Consider the following 24969-nt stretch of genomic DNA (forward strand, 5'->3'; position numbering starts at 1 on the left):
TGTTAATGAGCGTTTTTGCTTTTGTAGGGCAGCATTCTATTCTATTCTATTCTAGTTCTAGTTCGAGTTCTTACCAGATCCGTGGTCGCTGCTGCTGCTCTTCTGGCTGAAGGCTCTGAACAGCGAGGTGACGTCGTCTCCCAGGACGCCGCTGCAGTTCTCTATGAGGAACCGGACCAGCTCACACACCTGCAGGGAAACACACCGCCTGGTTAGCACTGACTCACACACACACACACACAGCAGGCCTCCTCCGTTCATTTAGCCTGTATCTATCCTGCATTGGAACTCGATTTTTCCAAGCAATTCCTCGTCAGCGACGGAGCCGAGCTGCAGCAGTAGTTTGGCAAACACGCAGTGTAAAAGTGGGATCTCTATATCTAAATTCATATATTCTCTCAGTGGAACACATAACACACGGATACAAAATGCAGAACCATGCGTACACACAGAGAACCACACCCAGCAAACAGTCTGACGGCCTGCACCGACACTGACAATGAAAGTTGAGTCGATGTCCGAACTCGCGCATCATTCAGTGAAATTGGGACTTAAATATCTTTCTTTCTTTCTATCTTTCAGCTCACAACTATTTCTTATGTATTAATATCACATTGCTGATGTTGAACCTCCACCTCCTACATCACAGGCTGCTGAGTATTCCCAGTCCAAATCTACAAAGAAAACTTCAAAACTCCTTCTTCCCAGTCCTGGATAATGTCCTGATAAAGACACAATGACATCACATATTGGTTTGGATTATCAGTTGCTCAAATTCTTGCAGAATGACCGCAGCTGTAAACTAGATACCAATTCTATGTGTAGTAATTTTGGACAGTAACCGCTCTGGAAGCACAACTTTTGAGATAATCAGTCATATAACAGTAAAACCTCAAAGGAGGTTCCTCATCATACTTATTGATATGACAAAATATCTGTAATTATCAGTATCAAATGTCTTTGAGGGTATTTTGTACGATAGTTTCAATGTGTACAGTCTGAAGTTTTCCACAAAATAGTGTACATGAACAAGAATAAAAAGCAAGAAAGATCGCTGAGAGTTGGCAACCAAGTCATGTGTTTTATGGGAATTATCAGCCCAGTGGGAAAGTATCTTCAAATCAGATGACTTGGCTGAACCGACCTGTCGCCTGATTGGTTTAAAGTTCACCCAAAAATGAAAATCCTGTCATCATCTACTCACTCTCATGCCAGTTGAAACACAGGTGAAGTTTGTCCATATAACACACAGGGAGGCTGCAGCACAACTCCATAGCAGCCTTCTCCAAAACAACTGAAGTCAGTGGGGACCAGTTCTTCAGAGTTCCAAAAAGACCTACAGTATATTTACACCATCATTTAGTGCAAATCTTAACTACAGCTGATTGATTTGCAACAAATAATGGTGTATAGGTCTTTCTATTCACAGTGTGATTGTTTGTCTGTTTTTGTTTTGGAACTCTAAAGAACAGGTCCCCATTGACTTCAGTTGTTTTGGAGAAGGCTGCTACCAAGTTGTGCTGGCAGCCTCCCTGTGTGTTATATGGACTAACAAATTTCACCTGTGTTTCATTTGGCATGAGGGGGAGTAGGTGATGACAGAATTTTCATTTTTGGGTGACCTATTCCTTTAAACGTCGACCGAGACGAGGGATTCCTCAGGCGGAGAGTGGAGTCTTCCTCCTCCAACGGTGGAAAGTTTCTCCTGAGATGCGGCGGTCGTGTTTAGAAGCGAGCTGTTTCCCCTCTGCCTGCGTGACGCGATGGAAACACCGAGGAGACAAACACACTGTAGGGGCCTCTCAGTTTGTTTGTGGGACCAGATGTTGTCTCTTTGTGTGTGTGTGTGTGTGTGTGTGTGTGTGTGTGTGTGTGATTTGCAGCCTCTGCCACATGGATGTCAACATGCGTTATGTGAGTCAGTATTTAGAAGGCAAGAGGGGAGAGGACGGTCTGTCTGTGTTTGGCTAAGGAGCGTCCAGCTGGGCCATAAAACTACTACCTCTACTGACACTACTGACACTACTGACATGACCACTGTCGATTTGCTCATATTTAACCAGGTGGATGAAGGGAGGAGGATTCCGTCATCTGTGTTATACAACAGGTAGCTTCATTCAAGCAACCAAGCAGCTGAAACCACAGGTGAGTTCTGAAGCCAATCAGTAAGCGGCAGCAGGCGGCAGTTCCTCTAAGGTCTGCTAGAGCAGTGGTTCTCAACGTGGGGTCCGGGGACCACCAGGGGTCCCTGAGGAGGCTCCAGGGGGTCCCCAGCAAATTGATGAATTGATAAACTTTAGCATTATTTATTATATTTACAAGAAGTTAGGGAATGTAAAAGAATGACTATTTTGGTCAGAGTTCCACTGTTATCTCTCTACTTCTCTACAATACAGATAGAATTCTGGACAAAATCATATCTAACAATAAAAATATTCTCTTGTTTGGCTCCGAGAGACAAAATCTCATCAAATGGGGGTCTGTGGCCCTAATGTGTAGTACATTTGGGGTCCTTGATATGAAAAAGGTTGAGAATCATTGCGCTAGAGGTTGGCTTATCTGACATCTAAAGCAGACTGAAGTCCTTGGAGCAAAGTGACTCTTCCTGTCTGGCTCCAACATGGCCGACACCACAACAGTCTGCAGACAAACTCCCAGATCTGTCGTTTCATGATCTCTACAGAACCCCGCTGCATCTTCTTCACAATCCGTCTTCAAAACCTGGAGAAAAGTACCGATGCATCTCCGTATTTCACTTCAGGATGAGTGAAACTATCCAAAAGTCCTTTACATTCAAGAGAAACAGTTCTTCCTGATTACTGGGCAGATAAGATAACATTACCTTTATAAACTGTTTCTAATGTGCCATGTTTCCCTTTATCTTTGGGCAAACGATGAAGTTTCCCCCTCCTCCATCCCAACACAGTTATTATAACCGATGGCAGTTTAATTGGTACTCAGTAAGTAAAGTGTGTTAATCAATAAAATAGAATGAATGACTGTCTGGGAGTCAGTATGGCAGCGTCACTACAAGTCATGGATACCTCGCACCTACAGAAGCCACATCACCTCTGTATCCATAATCCCAGAAAAGAGGATCTTCTTGGGTATTATTTTTTTATAAATAGTAAGATGCAATATTCTGTTTATTGTATTTACCCATTTGCACTGTATGTGAATCTTGATATGTGTCAGTATATGCTGTGAAACGCTGTAAAGTGTGAATATATCTCTGCACCCAGTGTTATGAAGACAAATTCCTGTCCACAGGGTTTCCACTGCGGCCCTGATGTCAAATTCCCTGACTTCTCCCTGACTATCCACAACCAAGTCGGAGCGCTTCCATGACCTAAAAAGTTTTCATTCTTTCCTGGTTTGTTCATGTTGTTTTTCTAAGCAGGGTTGAGCAGATCTGGCTTCCGCTCCAGTTGGGCTGAAAACCACCAGCTAATTCAATCAATGTGTGAAACAAGTTACAAAATGCATTCTGGTTTATTCCAGTAAAGTGACCCATGATATTTCCCGACCTTTTGAGAGAATTTGTCAAATTTCCTGGCTTTCCCTGGCTGGAAAACAATGAACAATTCCATATTATTCCAGAAACTCCATAACCAGTGGGAAGCCTGTGTTAATTTACCATTATTTACTGATTAAAGTGACTCTGTAATCCCTTGTAATATCACATGTTGGATTACAAAACTGATGGTATATCAGGGGGTAAAGTACTATAGGTTGGACATCGCTGTTACACTGTGAAAACCTCATAACTCCAGTTTTAACATCAACTGAAAGATTAATTACATAGATTTTTTATGGGTTGAGCAAAAAAAAAGCTCCTGAAAAGTTGAAATTTTTTCAGTGTTTTTCACTGGACAACGACAGCATGTGTGTACTCTTGCTCTAGATTTACGCCTTTTTACTTTTTCATTCACTCCCCCTCTCTTCTCCTTCCTCCCTCCTTGTTTTCTCCACTCTCATCAGCCCCCTTTCTCTTTTTTACAGTAACTTTCCTGTTTCTTTCCCCTCCCTTATCTCTCTCTTTCATCTAGGCCTACTTTCTTCCTCCCCTCCTTCAATCCCTCTTTCACCATTCCTGGCTGTCACTCTGTGTGTCAGAAAGAGCCTGTGGGCCTCCAGCAGACTCTCTCATTCACCCAGCGTCCATCAGAAGCCTGTTCAGACCTACTTCTGCTTCTTCAGCTCCACACAGAGATGTTTTCCTTAACGCTTTCTCAACCATTCAGAAAAAAAAAAAAAATTAAAGTGTTCTGGTGGTTCAGCAGGCTGGGGCAAATACCAGTCTCTTATCTTTGTACAGAGGTTGACTGCAAAACGTACAACTTGTCTGTCTCAATAGAACTGAATGGACATGGCTAATTTCTGTGCTGTTTCTGACTGGGAACTGATCATTTCACCACTGATCCATCTGATTGATTTAGTGTTTAGATCAGTGGTTCTCAACGTGGGGTTCGGGGACTACCAGGGGTCCTTGAGGGGGGTTCCAGGGGGTCCCCGGCAAACTGATGAATTGTTAAACTTTACCATTTTTCATTTAAAAGACGTTAACACAGTTAGAGAATGCAGAAGAATTATTATTTTGATCATAGTTATCTCTCTTCCTTCTGGACAAAATCATATCTATAAAAATATTCTCAAATTTGAGTTTGAGAGACAAAAATTCAGTCAATGGGGGTCCACGGCCCAAATATGTAGCCTACTAAATTAGCAGTCCTTGCTATGAAAAGGGTTGAGAATCACTGGTTTAGATAATGTCAGCTTGTTAGCTAGCTAACCATAGTATCTGGTCAGCTAACCAACGTATCTAGTAGCAGCTAGCATTAGCATGTTCACATTAACATCAGTGTGTTTGCTGGCTAGTTAGCTAGCTAAAAGTTTGTTCAGGTTAACTGAGCTGACTCTTCTCAAGCTACAACTCTTCATGTTAGAGTAGAGACTAGGGCTAAAGACAAGACAGTTTACTGTGTCACAGTAACCAAATCCACCTTATCACACTATTTACTTTTACTGAGAACGTTACTGAATGGATCTACAGACACACCACAACAAGCTTTCACTGTTAGCTTCTAGCCTGGTTGTTACATATTTAGACATTATTTGCGCACAGACAGTTCTCCGTTAGACCTCCATGATGGCTCCAATTGATAAGTGATTTGTTACACAAATGCAAAGCCTCTATAGGTCCCATTTTCTACTGCAGCTTACATTGCTGCACATTGGCTCCATTCACAAGAGGAATTTGTTTGGGAAAAATGAATAGAGCCTAGATACTCAATTCCAGTCTACAAGGGCCAGTGTCCTGCAGGTTTTTGTTCCTCCTTGATAGTTTATTGAGCCACACCTGGTCTGTATCTACCTGGCACCAGGTGTGGCTCATCAACTATCAAGGAACAAAAACCTGCAGGACCTTCGGCCCTCGAAGACTGGAATGGAGTACCAGTGTGCTAGAGTTTTAACAGAACAGAATAATTTCTGTTGTGTAACATTCAGTAAAGAACTGTCTGCAGTACTAATGCAGGATAGACGGAGGATAAATCTGTGTGTGTGTGTGTGTGTGTGTGTGTGTCTGTGTGTGTGTGCGCATTTAAAGATGTTACAGCTGTGTGTTAGTGGGTCAGTTCAGAGGTCAACACACACATCCGTTGGAACCCCACAGCCTGCTGGCTAGTCTCTTTCACTCTGTTTGCGTGTCTCAGTTCCATCTTTCCTGTCACTGTTCCACTGGATACTGTCTGATAATGAAGAGAAGTCACACAAATCATCTTCAACCCCCCACACACACTTTCAGTCCACATTCAAAGAACCAAGCTGAGGAGAAACAAAAGCTTGTTGTTGAGTGATTTCTCCCCTTTCTCTCTCTTACCCTCTGTCTTTCTCAAGCAAAACACAAACTTCTGAGGCTATATTTACCTCAGACGCTCCAAAACTGACAGCTCCGCTCAGCCACAAACATCTAAATTATACGCTGGATGACCGGGGGAGGGGGGGGGGGGGGGGTTGACTGAACGGAAGCGGGTGAAAATGAGGCTTCACGTGTCGCCGGGCGAGGCTCCAGATCTGCCATCGCATCGCTAGGAGCCCACGCTCGTTTAGATTGGCCCCCGAAGCCGACCGCAACTAGGGGAATGTCGAAATCTCACTTTTTTTTTTCTTTTTTTTTTTTTTTTTCCCAGAAAAGGCCCGCCTGGGCTTCGGCCGCACACACAAACAAGCAGTGTGTGAGAGGGAATGTGTTATCAGGGGAGTATTTGTGAAAGAGATATTTAGCCATTTGCGGGTGTAGAGGCATTTGTGCTGACAAGTGTGTTTGTGTGTGTGTGTGTGTGTGTGTGTGTGTGTGCATTTGCGGCTGCATGTGTGTGTCTTAGCGAGCGTGAAGATATGCGTGTGTTTGCCCGCAGCGTAAAGAGACTGTGTGTGTGTGTGGGTGTGTGTGTATGTGTGAAGAGAGAAAGAGAGGGGTGTTTGAGCGGCACAGTTTTCTGCAAAAACACACACACACTCGCCCTCAGGATTCTGTAGGAAATGCTTTGGATGTTTTCTCACTGAACCTCAACCGCCTGAAGGATACACACACACACACACACACACACACACACACACACACAAACACGCATGAAACACATGAAAAGATAAGCAAACCAACCACCCACAGAGAATGTATGTAATTCAATAACTTGGTGTCCAAATAGACCACAATATGATTCTGTGACTACATGATGGGCTCTGATGGGCGGGAGAGAGAGAGAGAGAGAGAGAGAGAACAGAGAGAGAGAGAGAGAGAGAGAGAGAGAGAGAGATCACTTGCACTAGTTAAAATGTCTGCACAAGTCTTTATAAACTGTCCGACCAGGTGGAGAAACGATGGAAAATGCAGAATAGAGGCTGAGAGAGGCTGATGATGGTCTTGTTTGTTAAAGGGTAATTTCATGTTAATGCTAATTTTATATCTTCTTTTTTTCCCCCTGGCCCATGTATTTTCGTATGTGCTGTAGGGCTATAGTCGAGACCGCCTTGGTCGAGTCCAAGTCCAGATCGAGTCATTGGTGATTCAAGACCAAGACCAAGACCTAGGGGGGTCGAGACCGAGTCGAGACCAAGACCGCAAAACTACGAGTCCAATTCGAGACCAATACCATAGCAATGTGTTATCCAAGGCTACCATTGTATGTATTGACTAAAATAGCATATTTTTGTTTATTGCCTAAAATAGAAGGGAGGTTTCTAAAGATATTTCAACAAAATGAGCATGTTTTGAGGACAAAATTAATTGTAGACAGCTTGTTTATGTTCATAACATACAGTAGTTGCACCTTTACTTAACTAGAAGTGGATTCATCTATTTCACCTACTTTTTCTTACTGCTCCACAACCACATGCTGCTCTCAGCACTGCTTGACTGAAAATATTCTTACCTGGCATGACATTTTAATTTAATCATATTACTGAAATAATCTTATGTCATACTAAAACTGCATTGGATAACTCAGTACTTTGGCAGTCAAACGATAAAGGGAAAAACAAATGATAAAGGGAAAATCCTTTAATTTACATATCAATCATGGCTTTTTTTTTCCCGAATAATAACGAGCAACTTCGGGTAGAAGAAATATCTGTTTCCATCACATTATTTGTGCTTTCCCGAATAATGTATTCGGATTCGGGCACATCCCTAATAGACATGTAGCAGTTAGAGGATTAGAGGAGTTTCCCTGTCCGCCTGTGTGTAAGTTAGCATGAAATCGTCAGGCTCTCTGTCAAGTCCGGCTCTAAGCTCTGGGATTTCAGGCTCGGCTGAGTGTAAGAAGGCTGTGAGTCCAGGCTTATGAATGAGTGTCAGTGATGTGAACGTGACTGTGCCTGTGTGTGTGTGTGTGTGTGTGTGTGAGAGTGTGTGAGAGACGGGGTTAGTGTGTGTGTGTGCAGTTAGAGATGTCACAGCTGTGTGTTAGTGGGTCAGAGTCACGTTCAGAGGTCAACACACACATCTGTGGGGAAACCTGCAGTCTGCTGACAGGCGGCTTTCATGCTGCGTGTGAGACAAGAGTGTGTGTGTGTGTGTGTGTGTGAGAGAGAGACAGAGAGAGAGACAGAGAGAGATTGTGTGTGTTTGTGAACATGCCTGTGTGCATGTAGTGCTGTGTATGCTTGTGTGAGTGTGTGTGTGTGTGTGTGTAAGAGCCCACAGTTTCTTAGCCGTCTGTCAAACCCCTCATCTGTCTGTTTGGTAAAATTCACACACACACACACACACACACACACACACACACACACACACACACACACAGATACACACACACACACACAGCAGAAACAGTATAGTTCTGTCATTACACTGCAATGTTAAATTCCACAGTAAGGTTAACAAACTGTCTCCACCTGTCTCTTTTACACACACACACACACACACACACACACACTGAGCTACAAGGTGTATTCACAGTTTAGTAAGGTTTGGTCTTTACACTCAAGAATCCACCTTGAGTCAAATATGTTAATTTCCATGATCCAAGATTTCATAATTTATTGCTCAAACTTCTCAAAACTCCTCATTTCTCTCACCAATGTGTATGTGTGTGTGCGTGCGTTCCCCCCCCCCCCCCCCCCCTCACCTTCTTGGTGCCCTCCCCCTCCTCCTCGGGGGTGGTGGGCGCCGGGGCCCAGAGCATGCTGGGAGCGATGCAGACGGACAGGTTGAAGGCGTTCATCTGGTTGTCGTGGGCGTTGCCTTGGATACGGTGCAGCACGGCGACGACGTGACGCAGCAGCAGCAGGTTGTCGCCGGGCAGGAGGCGGAGCAACCTGGGGTGGGGTGGGGTGGGGTGGGGGGGGGGGGATTAGAGGGAGGAATGGCAGGGAGGGATGAAGGGATGAAATGAGGGAAGAAGCATGAAAGAAAGAGTTGGACATTGGGTCACTTGAGTTAATGTAAACTGAATGGAGCAGGGATACACACACACACACACACACACACACACACACACACACACACACACACTCTCTCTGGTTCTCACGGTGTGTGTTGTCTGTTGTTTGCTCGCCTCAGGCTCTTGAGGAATTTGTCTAAAAAACATTTTCATTGTTGCTTTCATCTCTTTTTTTTCTTTCCTTTTTCCTGAGCAGAAGGAATTCAGTTTGTTGCTTCTGGATCTGAACCGGACGGCTGGTCTCTCTCTCTCTCTCTCTCTCTCTCTCTCTCTCTCTCTCTCTCTCTCTGTCTCTGTCTCTCTCTCTCTCTCTCTCTCTCTCTCCCCCATCATGTTTACTCATCCCTCCGGTTTGCAATGTCTTTTGTCGTTTTCTTCTCTATATATCTATAGATATAGCTATATTTTCCCTGTCTATATATATACACATTACTATTACACATTACTTAGTGTAATGAATGTGTGTATGACTTAGTGTGTGTGTGTGTGTGTGTGTGTTCCTACCTGTGGATGGCTTGCGTCTGCTCCTCCCCCCCTCCCCTCCATCACGGCCATCCACTCTCATACAGCTCCACACACAGCAGGCTGCCGGGGATGTTCCGCAGGAAGTCCTACAGAACATTACAAATACATACAAACCCACATGTTACATAAGAAAATCAATCAATAAATAAATAAATATTGAAAAATACATTAAACCTGAAAAACAAGGCTCATTCCCTGCCAGTTGTACAGGAAAAAAAGTGAGATGAATTAACTCCAAACCACCTCCACTGCTTTCTGCCTGACAGAGAAAGCACCTGGATGCTGAACAATGCTGCAGCTTGTGTGTGTGTGTATGTGTGTGTGTGTGTGTGGTGTGTGTGTATGTGTCTGTGTGTGTGTGTGTGTGTGGCTGGCAGTCTGCCTGCTGAGCGCACATTATCCAGTCTGGACTTTACTGCAGTTTGGAAACACAGCAGCCTTTTCTGCTTTCTGTTCCTGCTGATGTCTGGTTTTAAACAAGTCAGACAAGGGAGAGTGTCTGTTACTGTGTGTGTGTGTGTGTGTGTGTGTGTGTGTGTCACCTTGAGGACGGCAGCGATGACGAACACAGACTGGTGCGTGATGTCGGGAAGCTCCGCCCCTCCGTCCAGCCTGTCCCGTAGCTCTCGGCAGGCTTTGGCCCCCGCCGAGCGCCTGAACACCCCTCTGGTGTACGGCCCCTCCTGGTACAGGAACACCAGCATGTCCTGAGGAGGGGAAGGGGGGGGGGGGGGGTAGATTTGTCAATAAAAATCTTGCCAGGTGCAACTTTTAAGAATAATTAAACTTTTAGCAAAAGAGTGTCGTGCCTTAAATGGGTTTTCAATAGTTTTCTCAGAGAAGAGGAGCCCGGTGGACACTGAGAAAAACGAGGGTTCTTCAAGCATAATGACTCAAAGAAGCCTTTGATTTATTTGAACAGTGTGTTTCTTTAAAAGTTATTTTTTAATACTCCTGATTTGGAACATCTCATGCATTCTTAAATGAGCCTTTTAAAGGGTTCCGCTCTGGTTCAAGCCAAAAGAACCTGGTACTGTAGAGCAGTGGTTCTCAACCTTTTTCATATCAAGGACCCCTAATTTAGTCCATATTAGAGCCACGGACCCCCATTTGATGAGATCTGAAAATATTTTTATTGATTTTGTCCAGAATCCCATGACTATCTGTATTGTAGGTAGAGAGATAACAGAGAAACTATGATCAAAACAGTCATTCTTCGACATTCTCTAATTGTGTTCACTTCTTGTAAATGAAATAATGCTGAAGTTTAACAATTCATCAATTTGCTCAAGGACCCCTAGTGGTCCCCGGACCCCACGTTGAGAACCCCCTGGAGAAGCTGAGTGCTGGATGATGTGGTAGAATTTTAGAATTTTAGAGTTTCACTTCAGTTATTCTATTAAAGGAGAAGGAGTTAAGAGGATGTATCTACCAGTGGGGATCCATCCCCTCCCTACATCCCATTCTCAAACACACTGTCAACCCCAAAACCATCCCTCCCTCGACCACCCCCCACCCCCCCACCCCCCCCCCCCCGGGCCGTGTGGCTCACCATGACGGGCTTGGGCAGGTCGTGGTCCGGGGAGCAGACGGAGCAGAGCGGCCGTCCGAACAGCCGTCCCGGGGCGGGGGGGAGCGAGGTGGGGGACAGCGGCAGGCCGTCCAGCTGGCTGCTGGAGCCCTTCCAGAACGTCCAGTTGATCAGAGACCGCTTCCTCTTGAAGGACTTCTGCTGACCGGGCTCTGTGGGGGGGGGGGGGGTTTATGATGTTTTCAGTTGTAATCACACTACTGTTTGCTTGAGCAATACATCTTGAACCAGAAGAAATTCAGTTTGTTTGTTTATTGTTTGTCTTCTTGGATTTTTTTTACGTTCCGACAAAATACCATGTGAAAGTAACGCTGCTTGGAAGTCCCAAATGTTCGACTTTTCCACCAGCACATGAATGCAGCACACTAGTTATGGCAAAAAAAAATGACAATTGTCTAATGGCAGAAATCCCAGATTTGGATCATCACCACAATCTAATCGGGCCAAGAGCGATCTGTCCACCAGATTTCAGACAAATCTGTTTGCAACTTTGTGAAATATCTCATTAACACACAGACAGATGGGTGAAAACATAACAACGAGATAGAGACAGAAAGAGACAGAAAGAGACAGTGTAAAAAAAGAGAGAGACAGAAACAGACAGAGAGACAGAAAGAGAGAGAGGAGAAGAAAGAGCCATTGATTCAGTGTTTGAGAGAAACATGCGCTCATGCTCATTTCCACCTGAGAGAGGACTGTTTAATTTGAGGTGTGTGGGCGTGTGTGTGGGTGTGTGTGTGTGTGGGTGTGTGTGTGTGTGTGTGTGTATGTGTGTGTGTGTGTTGCTGTCTGTCCGCAGCTCTGTCATTATCAGTGTGTTCACTGTGACATAACCGCTCAGGGCGTTTGTGTGGTTATGAACAACTGCACGTGACAAACTGCACGTGTTCAAAAGGGGCAAGTCAATATGAAAATAGAAGCTGAAATCCACATGGACAGTGAAGTTTGGAGTTAACCAACATTTATATTTGAATGCAATTAAAGTGAAATATATTTGTTGAGTGTTTCGGCTGGTGCTTCCATCCAGACTGACTGACAGACTGGCTCGAGCCTGTGATGCCTTCAGGGAACATTTGTTAAAAAGGAACAGCGGACCGACTTTACAGGCTGTACTGCGGCGTGATTTTCTAGTTGGGAGTACAACTGCCACTGAAACACTATGAAATAATTGAGTTATTGGTCTGAATTATTGTTGATATTTGTAAATATGTAAGTTTGCAAACTGAGAGCTTCTGTAAATCTGCCAATGTGTGAATAGAAATTTTATTTTAGCCATTGTGGAGAAACGATACGATTCACCAGCATTATGGAGACACTCTATCTTTATCTATCAATTTTATTTTACATACAAAAGGGAGATAATGTAAAAAAAAAAAGGGATTTTATTTGATTTACTTTTTTTTTTTTTACTTTTTTTTACCCTTTTTTTTTTGCTCTCCAACCTACACTTCAATTCTTCCCTGCTGTAATCAGCCAGTTTCCCCGCAGCAATCAATAAAGTTTAAGTTACATTCCACTTTATATTACATTACATTTTTTATTATTATTATTTTGTTATTAGGGAGTATTATGTGATTTGTATTGTCGGGTGGGCCTCTCCTCTCACACTGCAGATTCTATTTGGGTGGAGGACCCAAAAGGCCCCTTGACACACAGCATACCTCACATAGCTGCCCGGGGCTTTGCCCGATTAAAACCCGTTATTTAACGATCCGCCGTGGCGTTATGCCCAATTATGCTCTGCCTCAAAGTTCAACAATAACATAATTGCCGGCCCGCTCCGGCACCTCTCAGCAGGCCGGCCTCATTAACAAAACACAAGGCAGCTGTAAATCAGGCGCTGCGTCATTACAGCTCGCTGGGGAGAACAGAGAGAGAGAGAGAGAGAGAGAGAGAGTGTGTGTGTGAGGAGAGAGAGAGAGAGAGAGAGAGAGAGAGAGAGAGAGAGAGAGAGAGAGAGAGAGAGAGAGAGAGAGAGAGAGAGAGAGAGAGAGAGAGAGAGAGAGAGAGAGAGAGAGAGGGAAGGAGAGGTAGAGCGCTCCAAGACTGGGTGGGCACCGGCTGTCATCCTCCTGTAAACCTCGGCTGCCTTGTTACACAACAGATGCAAAATATTTCTCTTCACGGCCAATAAAAAAAAAAAAAAAAAAAAAAAGTTGGCCAGTGGCGAACAGCGATGATGTCATGGCAGAGGAGACGATGCATTTATGATTATACACTACCAGTAAAAAGTTTGGACACGCATTTTTATATATATTATTATTATTATATTATTTATATACATTTTTTAATAATAGTAAAGACATCAAAACTGTGAAATAACACAAATGGAATTATGCAGCGACCAAAAAAGTGTTAAACAAATCCAAACTATCTTATATTTTAGATTCTTTAAAGTAGCCGCCCTTTGCCTTGATGGAAAGGCAAAGGCTTTGGAAAGAAATTCATACATAGGATCAACTTCACTGTTTATATTTGTCTAAGAAACTCATGTCAAGCATTTAAGCAGAAGCCTTTAGATCAGAACGGCTTGGTGTGATCGTTGTGACCGTAACCAAACTTTGGTTTCCTCCCACAAGAACAGAAGTTTCCATTTGTCCTCGGAGAACATGAGAAATCCATCTTACTGGCAGCAAAGTTTGATGAGGCTTGATGCTTTTAGTTATACTGTTGTTATAAGTGTTGATATTGATGTATTATTGGTTATGTACTGAAAGCTATTGGTTAATGTTTGCAATTGGTTAACTGAAGAACTGTATTGCTTTGGCAACAAAGGTGTCTTTCCTGTCATGCCAATACACTCTACGAACCAGTAATCCCTTAAAATACCCTTACATTTACATGAATTCACCCCTTAATCAATGCAAAAATCCCCTTAAAATGAGTTAAGGGAGTTATTAATGGAGGAGACCCCATCAAAACCACCTTAAACACCTCTTAATGTTTGACGGCTTACTTTCTAATTTAATGTAAAATTCAGGGAGACAGAAACTTTCCATTAATAACTCATTAATAACCTGTAAACCTGCACAAAAGACATGAAAAATCCCTTAATTTCTAGTGTCTTCATGAACCAACCCGTGAATAAATCCCTTATCAACCCACGATACTAACCTTACTTTTTTTTAAAGCTATGTTTACGTAATGAGAAATTAAGGACATTTCAAGGTTAAAATTAAGGGGTTTGGTTTCATAGTGAAAGCTGATTTGAAATATAGATTTAGCAAAGGTTCCCATAGAGGAACGTTTTGGGAAAAAAAAATCACATCACTTAAGTTTTATTTTACGATGTATTCAACATTCAAGAACGACTTGAGGATCGATGGAGGATAAAGGGGACTTCTACCACACGCACACACACACACACACACACACACACACACACACACACACACACACACACGTGTCGGTTAGTTGTCGTGTTGGGTGTGAGCGATCTGGCTGCGCTGGTATGGAGCGATTATGTAAGACGCTGTTATGTTTGAGGCGGAGGAATCTGAGGGGAAGCTTGCGGTTGGCACTCTGGAGCCTCCAGGACTGGAAAACACGCACTCTCTCTCTCTCTCTTCTGCTTGTTTTCCTCCGGGCCTTTTCTCCCCAGCTCTCCCTCTTTTTCCATCCCTCTCTCCGTCTCCATCTCCATCTCTTCCTCTCCCGGCATCTTGTTTTTCTCCTCATCTCTCTCTCGTTTTCCGTCCCCGTCTCCCTATTTCGATCCCTCTCTCTTGATCTGTTTCCCTTTCCTTCACCTCCGCTGACCTTCTTTCTTACTCACTAGCTGTGTCATCTCTTTTCGGTTTCCATCTTCCTATTCTCACACTCCTCCTGTCCCCTTCTGGGGTTACTGCCTCTTTGTCCTTACTTTGTCTCTGTGTTGGTCCTAACCCTCGTCCTAACCCCTTCTCCTCTCCGTCTCCTTTCCCACCGTTCTCCTTGTTTTGTTTTCTTCTTCTTGTTCCCCCATCGATGTGTTTTCACAGACGTCACTAGTGATTGGTTCAGATACGTCGGTAACTAGTGATTGGTTCAGATACGTCGGTAACTAGTGATTGGTTCAGATACGTCGTCACTAGTGATTGGTTCAGATACGTCGGTCACTAGTGATTGGTTCAGATACGTCGGTCACTAGTGATTGGTTCAGATACGTCGTCACTAGTGATTGGTTCAGATACGTCGGTCACTAGTGATTGGTTCGGATACATCAGTCACTAGTGATTGGTTCAGATACGTCGGTAACTAGTGATTGGTGCAGATACGTCGGTCACCAGTGATTGGTTCAGATACGTCAGTCACTAGTGATTCTAGTGATTGGTTCAGATACGTCAGTCACTAGTGATCGGTTCAGATACGTCAGTCACTAGTGATTGGGTCAGATACGTCAGTCACTAGTGATTGGTTCAGATACGTCAGTCACTAGTGATTCTAGTGATTGGTTCAGATACGTCAGTCACTAGTGATTGGTTCAGATACGTCAGTCACTAGTGATTGGGTCAGATACGTCAGTCACTAGTGATTCTAGTGATCGGTTCAGATATGTCAGTCACTAGTGATTGGGTCAGATACATCAGTCACTAGTGATTGGTTCAGATACGTCAGTCACTAGTGATTGGTTCAGATACATCAGTCACTAGTGATTCTAGTGATCGGTTCAGATACGTCGGTCACTAGTGATTGGTTTGGGGAAAATCAGCCCCCCCACACAGAAAACAGCTAACAAGGAGGAAATCTCAGGCTGAATGATGGAGTGGAACCAGATGGACATTCAGTCTGAAGATCAGTCTAAGTATCAAGAGTGAGCATCAAGAACACGCTCAAACAAAGTGAACTCGTTGGTGCAAGTGAAGGTAATTCAGTCTATGATTCTAATCCGGTTCTGTATCCTGCCTCAGCGTTCTGATATTTCTCCCTGTGGTTTGAATGGGATTAGATTTATGTTTGGACTCCGAACAGACCGACCGCCTGCCAGGAGAACCTCAGCTTCCCCGCAGAGGAAGGCAAACCTCGTACCTTTCACTGTAAAGCCAAACAGCCTCGTTTCCAGATAAACCCTCGAGCGTTGTTACAAATTACACCTTTGGTTTTGACCGGGGCTCCGAGGCTCGTGGGTCGTGAAACTTCCTCCGCACATAAAGGTCCTGAAAAGATTGCTGGTTCCATGTGCAAACCACCAGAACGGTGCTTATCAACCTGTTCAGCTCCACAAACACTAAGTGGTGCCTTGGTGCGGGTGTATTTTCCATTTTCAGGCTATGTTACTGATTAATTATTGGAAGAAGCCTAGAGGCTGCAATTATTGAATTTTAGGAACGCTCAGATCTTAGTGGATGATGAACATAGAACTCAAGAGTGACACTAAATAAGAAAACTAATATTTTGAAGTGGTTTGACCGTCCCTTTAAGGCCCGGACAGGCCGTCTTACCGATAAGTGGAGCCTGTCCCGGAGCCACCTTGCTGGGCTTGAGGATGAACTGGCACTGGGTGTCAGGAGGGAGACACTGGTCCAGCAGCAGCACCCCGGGACAGTCTGTGGGACTCGCCGGATCCCTCCCCCCTCCTCCTCCTCCTCCTCCTCCACCTACACCTCCTCCACCGCTGCTCCCCCCGTCCCGGATGTGGCTCATCTTGATGCTGAAGGGAAACTCGTGGCCTGGGTGAGATTTCAGAGTCAAAAGGTTAGAGGTCGTGGGTCTGGTATGCGTGTGTCTGCGCGTGTGACATGGAGTCAGTGCGAAAATCTAATAGAAAGTCGGGCTGTTAGGATTTCAGTATGAACTTGCAGAACTGAGTTTTTTCCCTCTCCATTCACTGACGTTGTCTGGAGGAACAGTCTGATTATGTGCTAGAAGTGTGATTTTCAGACTGTTCCTCCATACAATGGCAGTGAATGGAGAGAGAGAAAAAAAACACAATTCTCCAGTCTCCTCTACTGGAGCAACAGATCACAGAATCACCGATTTGGGGGGTTTATCATGGAGGAAGAGACACAACCAAAGTTCAACAGATGTTTAAAGACTCCAGAAATAAAAGAAAATGGTAACCGGAAGTCATGAAAAGGCTGTAAAGGTTGGTTAAGAGAAAAAAAATAAAAAGCAAACTGTTGTGAAAAATGCTCCCAGATGTGAGGTTGTTGGTGTGCCACTAATGTCTGTACAGTAGTGCCCCCCCCCCCCCCCGCTGTGGAGCCACCCTGCATTAGTGCCGCACGATTTCACAAACTATTCATCCTGGGAGGGAAATGAAGCAGGAGGTTTCTGTTGAACCTTTACTTATCCAGGGAGGATTTTACTGAGCATGCATGCTGGTTTTCAGTGTCCTGCTTCACATCCTTACAGTTTCACACATTTACACCTGGAAGGACTACAGTCTGCTCCTGTAGTGCCTTGCTTAAGGGCAAGGGTGGAAGTAACTAATTACAGTCATGTCACTGTAATTGAGTAGCTATTTTGTGTACATTTTTGCTGTATTGTCCTTCACTGTCCTCTCTCCTTTTAGAATCACATGGAAAAGATCACAGCTAACAACGTTCTCTGTTCTAAAGAGGAACTCAGGAACTTTTACTCTGAAGATTGTTACACCAGAAATGTTACTTCTGCTGGAGGAAAATATCAGTAAAGTAACAGCACTTCTACTTGAATAGGATGTTTTAGTCCTCTTTCCACCTCTGCTTCTCACCTACAGCTTGATGGTACTAAAGGGAGAGGAAAGTGTTTCTCATTCTCTTCCTTTGGCCAAGTTTTCCCTGATGTTTGGCATTAAAACTGTAGTCTCCAGCTTTAATAATAGCAAGGCTTTGATACTAATGTCTATGACAGGTGGACTCACCTATGAGAGGGTATGGAGGCTCGTCCTTACTGGAGTTCACCCACAACTGGTGGTCTTTAACACAACCCTACAGGGAGGGAGGGAGAGAGAGAGAGAGAGAGATTCAGTGATACTAGATTCATACAGCAACAGCAATAATACACACATGCACACACACACATCACCCAAACGACAGTAACACTTTAAATGTAGAGCAGGTGCGCTTCCATGCTTCCGTGCTCTGATGAAGGTTTAATGCTGAAACACATTGAACTGATGAATCCAATTAAAAAATGGTAAACTGAGACCAAGTCTGCTGTTTTCTGGATTTTCTGAGTGGCGCTATCCCACGTTCCTCATGGGTTTCCTCCAGTACTTTATTTGGATAGTCCAGTATTGATAGTCAACTATCAGGTGACAAAAAGTTGATTTTCCACAAAGTGTCACTTGCCTATTTGCTGCATCTCTACAAACTGTAACCCAAACACTAACCCCAACCCAGACATTTAATATCTTTAGGCTGCTTCTCACAATATTGTATCACCTGAAACTGGTCACATGTTATAGTCTGTCTGTATAGTAAGTTGCATATCAGCATTGGACTATCCACTATCCAAGTAAAGTGTGACTCAAACTCACCGATATGCTGAACTGCAGCAGAGCCATGCGGATGACATCAGTGGTGCTGTCAGTGTTGCTGACCGCCAGCGTCTTGGCCTGGTGGAAACATATATTTATGAAACTTTATGGAAATATGCAGTCAAATGTGTGTTATATAAATGTTGCGCTGCTGGTAACATCATGAATTACCCTGTTATGGATTGATAAAGCATCAGTCAATCAATAAGTCATTCAACATACACATTTTTATGCCTACATGATGACATAAATAATTAAAAACTGAGAGAGAGAGAGAGAGAGAGAGAGAGAGAGAGAGAGAGAGACTGAGGCAGGATGAATTGAAAGAAAAGACACTTACATATGCACAATTCCCAATATCCTTTGCGAATATCTTGAGGGGAATGGTCTTGGGGTCGTCCTTCTCCTTCTCCTCATTTATCCGACTGAGCGAAAGGGAGAGAGGAAGGGAGAAGGAGGTCAGCGTCAAAATAAAAACAAGCTTTGAATATAAATGAGTTCCTTTGGTCCATGTGGGAGGCATTGGGAATTAACGCATGCATGTCAGATATCAAGTCTCGAGGGGTAATTAAGTTAAGAAAATTAAGTTGACATTTCATAATTAAATGTGTCAGTTGATTCTCATTCATTCAGACTGTGATTGTTCTTGTTCACGCAGGGAACGGTTCAATTAAATCCCTTCCATCTCATTTAAATGAAATCTTTATTGTCGCATGAGGGGAATTTGATTTTAAATCATACAATCACAAATCGTATCTTACCTTTTGATGAGCACCAGCCATTTGTCCTTGTGTTCCACAGAGCTGAAGAGGGGGTAAAGAGAGCGATAAAACATAATAAGAGGAAATCATGTTCGATAACCATCTATTTTCCTGGTTACGTAACTCCCTCCGGCTAAAACTGCAGACTTCCCCCCCAGGCTGCCACTAAATTCCTGCTGTCGGGACACGTAATGGGTGTGTGGCGTGTGTGTGTGTGTGTCAGTATAAATCTGTGTGTGCGCCCACATACAGGTGTGATTGTATGCATGTATGTATTTGTGTGTGTGTGTGTTGCATACTCATGTGGTTTTCTGCTCGTTCCAATCAGGCTGTGGTGGGGCGAGGGGCTTTTACGACTGCGGTTCAGCTTAAGGATTTATGGCTTGTGCGGTTGTGTGTTCAGTTTTAGTTCCCTTCAATAATGTACATGTACGCCTCAGAACATAGTGTACTCATTTAGAAATATGCTGGAGCGATTTACAGAGGCGTTTTAGAGCGAGAGGACTGTGTTATGGGTATGAATAAGAGTCATGCAACGAGGATATATGCAGGTATCACTACCTGTGAGCAAGCAGAGATACAGTGTGTGTGTGTGTGTGTGTGCAATTTACTGTAGTTGATCACCATACAGCTTGTGAAATTGGAACACACTGGCCACCATTTATGTGTATGTGTGTGTTTGTGTGTGTGTGTGTCCAGAGGGTAATTTGAGGGGAAGTGAAGTTGCATGGACTCCTTCCTCTTTTTTTCAAATGATTAAAATCACCTTCTATGTTATCTTTGCATTTTAAGGAAACAACAGTTTACCTGCTGAGTATTCCCCTTATCAACAGTTCCTCACGGTGTGTGTGTGTATGTGTGTGTGTGTGTGTGTGTACCTGAAGGTGGCCACGCAGTTGCAGGTGGGCCAGCCCATGACGAAGCTCCTCTCTGGGTTGGTGCTTCCCTCACACACTTCCTCCATGCAGCCGGCCGTCCACATCTCACACACTCTGACCTGGGCCTTCAGCTTGAAATGTGTTGGAGACCTGCAGGACACACAGAGCGCTACATGGTAATACACTGTGCAGGAGAGGGCTTCTTCAACAAGGGCTTCAAGGAACCTGTAGAAATTCCTCAGATTCCAACCATGTAGTGGATCCCCAGAAGGTTCCTTGATGAAAAATTAAAAATCATCCTTCTCCTGCTCTTCTCAGCTCCAAAGGACACCAATAAGCACCTTTAGGGTTTCCACTGGAGCACCCATATATTGTTATTCAGTGAAAACCTTGTATTTCCAAAATGTCTACTTTTCAGGAACTAAGAAATACAGCCTTGTTTTAGCTTGACGACCAGGCATTTTTCTGTTTATCCATGTGGTTTTGAAAAGGTTTCAGTCTAGGGCTGCAACTAACGATTATTTTCATTGTCGATGAATCTGTTGATTATTTTCTCGATTAATCGATTAGTTGTTTGGTCTATAAAATGTCAGAAAATGGTGAAAAATGTGGATCAGTGTTTCCCAAAGCCCAAGATGACGTCCTCAAATGTCTTGTTTTGTCCACAACCCAAAGATATTCAGTTTACTGTCATAGAGGAGGAAAGAAACCAGAAAATATTCACATTTAAGAAGCTGGAATCAGAGAATTTTGACTTATTTTTCTTAAAAAATGACTCAAACCGATTAATTGATTATCAAAATAGTCAGCGATTAATTTAATAGTTGACAACTAATCAATTAATCGATTAATCGTTGCAGCTCTATTTCAGTCCAAGGGTCGTAGAACTTTCTCAGCCCAAAGAGGAGCATGTAATCCTTCAATTTAAGTTAAAATATGTAAATTACCAAAGTTGGAGTTATGAGGTTTTCACCCGACAGCCACGATATGTTAGAGGGTTCTATAAGCACCATCAGGGCTTATGAAGCCTGAAGAGTCCCTTATCAAGGAGTTCCACAAGGAACCTACTGGGGTCCCCTATGGTTGCAATCTGACTTAATTTTTTACTTTTTACCTATACCTTTTACTTTTCAGAATGTACTTCCACAAACCTCTAACATTTGGGAGTTCTTCAAGGAACCATTTATAGAATAGACATACTAAAAGATTGGACTGAAGTCTATTTCCAGAGGAAAAACTGGGTAAACTAAGTTGAAGTGTATTTGTCCACCACTAGATCTGTGATTATAGAGGGAGAAATTGCAAAAGCACACATGTGGAATCCATACATACTCTCCCTGCTATTACATGGATGTGTGCAGACATACACACACACACACACACACACATCAATGAACTTATTTTTCTCTCTCTTGCTACTTGCTATCCCTCTCTCTCTCAAACACACATACACACACACACACACACACACATTCCTCTAACACGCACTGTGTTCAGCCAAAATGTAATAAAGCCAATTATAGCCTGTGCTCTCTCTGCTGGATGGGTCAGCTCCGCCCACTGGCACATGACTCCCAGGATAGACTACAGAGGCCCTGCTGTGTCTGCGCTGAGGGGTGTGTGTGTGTGTGTGTGTGTGTGTTTGGGTGGTAAAAGTACATAAGTGCACACAGCATAAGTCTGTCTCCGTGTGTGCATGTGTATGTGTTCATGTTTTGTGTGTAAGTGCATGCATGTGTGTGTTTGTGCACTTCAGTAGCGTAAATGCACCCGTGTGTGTGCATGTGTGTGTTTCTATGTTGTGTGTGTGTGTGTGTGTGTATGGCACATTGTATGTATGGAGGGAAATGTCTGTAGCATGTTTACTTACAGCGTCTGGGAATGTATGATTGTGTGTCAGCGTGTGTATTTTAGCACAAACGTGTGGGTGGACATAACTGTATCTGTGCACGTGTGTGTGTGTGTGTGTGTGTGTGTGTGTGTGTAGTTGCAGTTTGTCCACTGGGTGGGGAACCCCATGTAGGCCCAGGGCAGCCTAGTGTGGCTTTGATCTGAGCCAGGCTTCATATGGATTTAATTGGCTGGGAAATAATTATAGACTGGGAAGAAAGAAACGAGGGAGGGAGGGAGGGAGGGGTGAAGGAAGTAAGGGAGTGAGGGAAGGAGGCATGGAGGGAGGGATTGCAGGAGGATGTGGTTCCATCAGTCCGCTGCAGAATCTTTTTTTTTTTTCCATCGTTACAGAAAAAAGTAGGAACAGATGTAATGTTGCTTTTCTGTCTCTCTCTTTCTCTTTTGTTTCTCTCCCTTTTTCCCTGTTTATGTCTGCCTGTTTCCATTTTGCTTCATCTCAGTGTTTCCCCCACTCTCTCTCTCTCTCTCTCTCTCACACACAAACAAACACAAACAAACACATTCTTTCATTCTCTCTCCGTCGTTTCTCACACTCCTGCCCCTGGTTCTCTCTCACACACAGAGGGGGAACTCACTTGGCCTTGGCCACCAGCAGAGTGTCAGTGAAGAGGAAGAGGTGTCTCTCCTGGGTCTGCAGGCCGGTCTTCAGCTGGGCGTGGGCGTGACCCAGGAACAGCCGGCCGGGACACCCAGCCAGGAAGGCCTGGACTAGGGGACACGACTCGGGGCTGACCGGCGTCAGGCAGCTCTCCCTGGAGGGGCAAAACCCAGACAAACACACACACACAATGAACTTTTCGTGATACTCTGTTCCCGTTAGTCTAGATGTCAGAGAAGCGGGCTTGTGAACTGAAGGTCGCTGATTTGAATCCCTGGACTGTAGGAGGGGAAAGTGAACAAAATAACACTCTCCTCCTTAAACAACTACAGTCAATCTGCCCTTGAGCAAGGCACTTAAAGTGCTGTTGAACTGTGGTAGTACCTTGGGTTGTGTGGGTAGTGCTGGAGGAGAAGAGAAGTTTGTTTACTTTCCCCTTCCATATTTTCCCTGATGAATTCAAACTGGCGGCTTTCTGATCTCAAGCCCATTTCTGCCCGTCAAAGTCAGCAGTAACTCCTTTTTATGTGTTGAAGGCCAAAGATCATCGCTCTGGTTTAGATTTCATATCAGGCAAAGTAATACCCATAAATTCTTTTATACTACTGCAAATACTTCCAACCTGCACTAACAATCCCTTTGGCAGGTTGGGAGATATGAATTAAAGTCATTTCTCCTGCTTTTTATCTCTTGACTTCTCTAGCCTCGAGGTTTGCAGCTTCCCCACAGCCGCTACCTGCTGCCAATAAACCAAACCTTTAACCACTAACTCTGACTCATTAGCTCTTGGCATAAAACCCCCAATTCATTAGATAATTTCAGTGTTTACTCAGATTTAACTCGTTTCCTCAGACGTTGCCAGGCACATTTCATGCCTTAACACCCTCCCAGCGGTAATCCAAGTTAAAGGTGTTGTGTTTGAATAACGTCCCGCGGTGCTAATGCGCTCTCAGCCCCGGCGGTGGTAAGCTAGTGAAACAGAGCGGAGTTGATCCTGGGGGTTTCATGAGGTTAACCAAATATCTATCAACTAGCCAAATGGGAGCGGTGGTAGCCCAGAGGTGAGAGAAGCTGGCTCGTGACCAAAGGGCCGCCAGTTTGAATCCCTTAATAGCTGTTTGGGGAAGGAATGTGAACTGCTGAGGCGTCCACGAGCAAGGCACTACAACCTCCAACTATTCAGCGGCCAGCAGTAGGAGACTGTGGTTGGGCGTAAATGTGTCTGTGTGAATGTGAAGCAGGGTGTTACTGAGAAATTGCATATATGTGCTCAGCAAACATTCCCTGGATAAATAAAGCATGAAAAATACAAGCAGATGAGACTGTGGCTGGAAAGTCTCGGGGCAGGCGAAAACATGAACTTGAATAATCATGAAATATATTTTTTTGTATTTGTTTGACAGCTTAGGGTGGGGATGCTGGTCATGTAGGATCACAACTGCAAAATCATCACACAATAAACCAATACACATACAAAAACACACACATTTGGTTAAGGGAAAGTCATCTGTTGTCTCTTACTTACTCAAGTCTTTTTACCAAAACCAGTGTGACACTGTATGCACTGTGAAAGTCCCCCAACACTACTATCTATCCTGCATTAGCACTATAGGATTCCTCTAGTGGGTGAATTAACGGTGCAGCAGATTTACAGCAAGAATTTTTCTAAAAGCAATGTTTACAAAGTGCTTTACATACAATAAAACCCAAAAGCAGTGATGTGAAACTACCCCAATGAATGATAGAAAAATAAAAATAAATAAACAAAATATGTAATAGAAAATAGGAATAAAAGGTAATATATGAGGTAAACGGGTACAACTAAAAACACACAAACAAACAGAGATACATTTAAAAACAGATCGAACTTTATAAAAGTGTGTGCCGAAAAAAATGATAAAAAAAATAGGAATAAAAGGTAATACAAGAGATAAACAGGTACAACTAAAAAAAACAAACAGAGATACAAATAAAAACATTAAGGCACGGAGCCATCTTTGTATAGCTAAAACAAAATGCATTAAAAGTACATAAAATTTCTCCAAACAGCTTCTGCAGCAGAATCCAAGTGTTTTGTAGCCAAACAAACGCAATGTGGGTCCAAAAGTCCAATATTTACCTCATTATCTCCAATACTTTACTTACTTCCAGAGTGACCAGGCACGCAACTGTTGCCGCAAAGATGAGGAAAATCTAAAAGATAATGAGCCTTGACCTTTTGGACCCACAGTGTGTTTGTTTGGCTACAGAACACTAATTGGAGAAATTTGATGGACATTTCTTGCATTTTTTTTTGCTGTAAATCTTCCAATAGTT

At 43.6% G+C, this 24969-nt stretch overlaps 1 protein-coding gene across 1 annotated transcript in view; it reads right to left on the reverse strand.

Annotated features, from left to right (window-relative positions):
• LOC139649465 (rho GTPase-activating protein 20-like) overlaps positions 1-24969 on the reverse strand; it is a 49176-nt gene that overhangs the window by 6472 nt on the left and 17735 nt on the right. The window contains 12 exon segments of the mRNA XM_071525876.1: positions 75-189; positions 8631-8820; positions 9450-9556; positions 10013-10177; positions 11023-11213; positions 16482-16709; positions 17885-17951; positions 18503-18580; positions 18843-18927; positions 19264-19305; positions 20142-20291; positions 22631-22807. Coding sequence (XP_071381977.1) covers positions 75-189; positions 8631-8820; positions 9450-9556; positions 10013-10177; positions 11023-11213; positions 16482-16709; positions 17885-17951; positions 18503-18580; positions 18843-18927; positions 19264-19305; positions 20142-20291; positions 22631-22807 — 1595 coding nt within the window.

Source organism: Centroberyx affinis, unplaced genomic scaffold (genome assembly GCF_046629955.1).
Source record: "Centroberyx affinis isolate AG114_WGS23_722 - 3 ecotype Tasmania unplaced genomic scaffold, CSIRO-AGI_Caff_v1 ptg001348l_1, whole genome shotgun sequence".
NCBI classification, from domain to species: Eukaryota; Metazoa; Chordata; class Actinopteri; order Beryciformes; family Berycidae; genus Centroberyx; species Centroberyx affinis.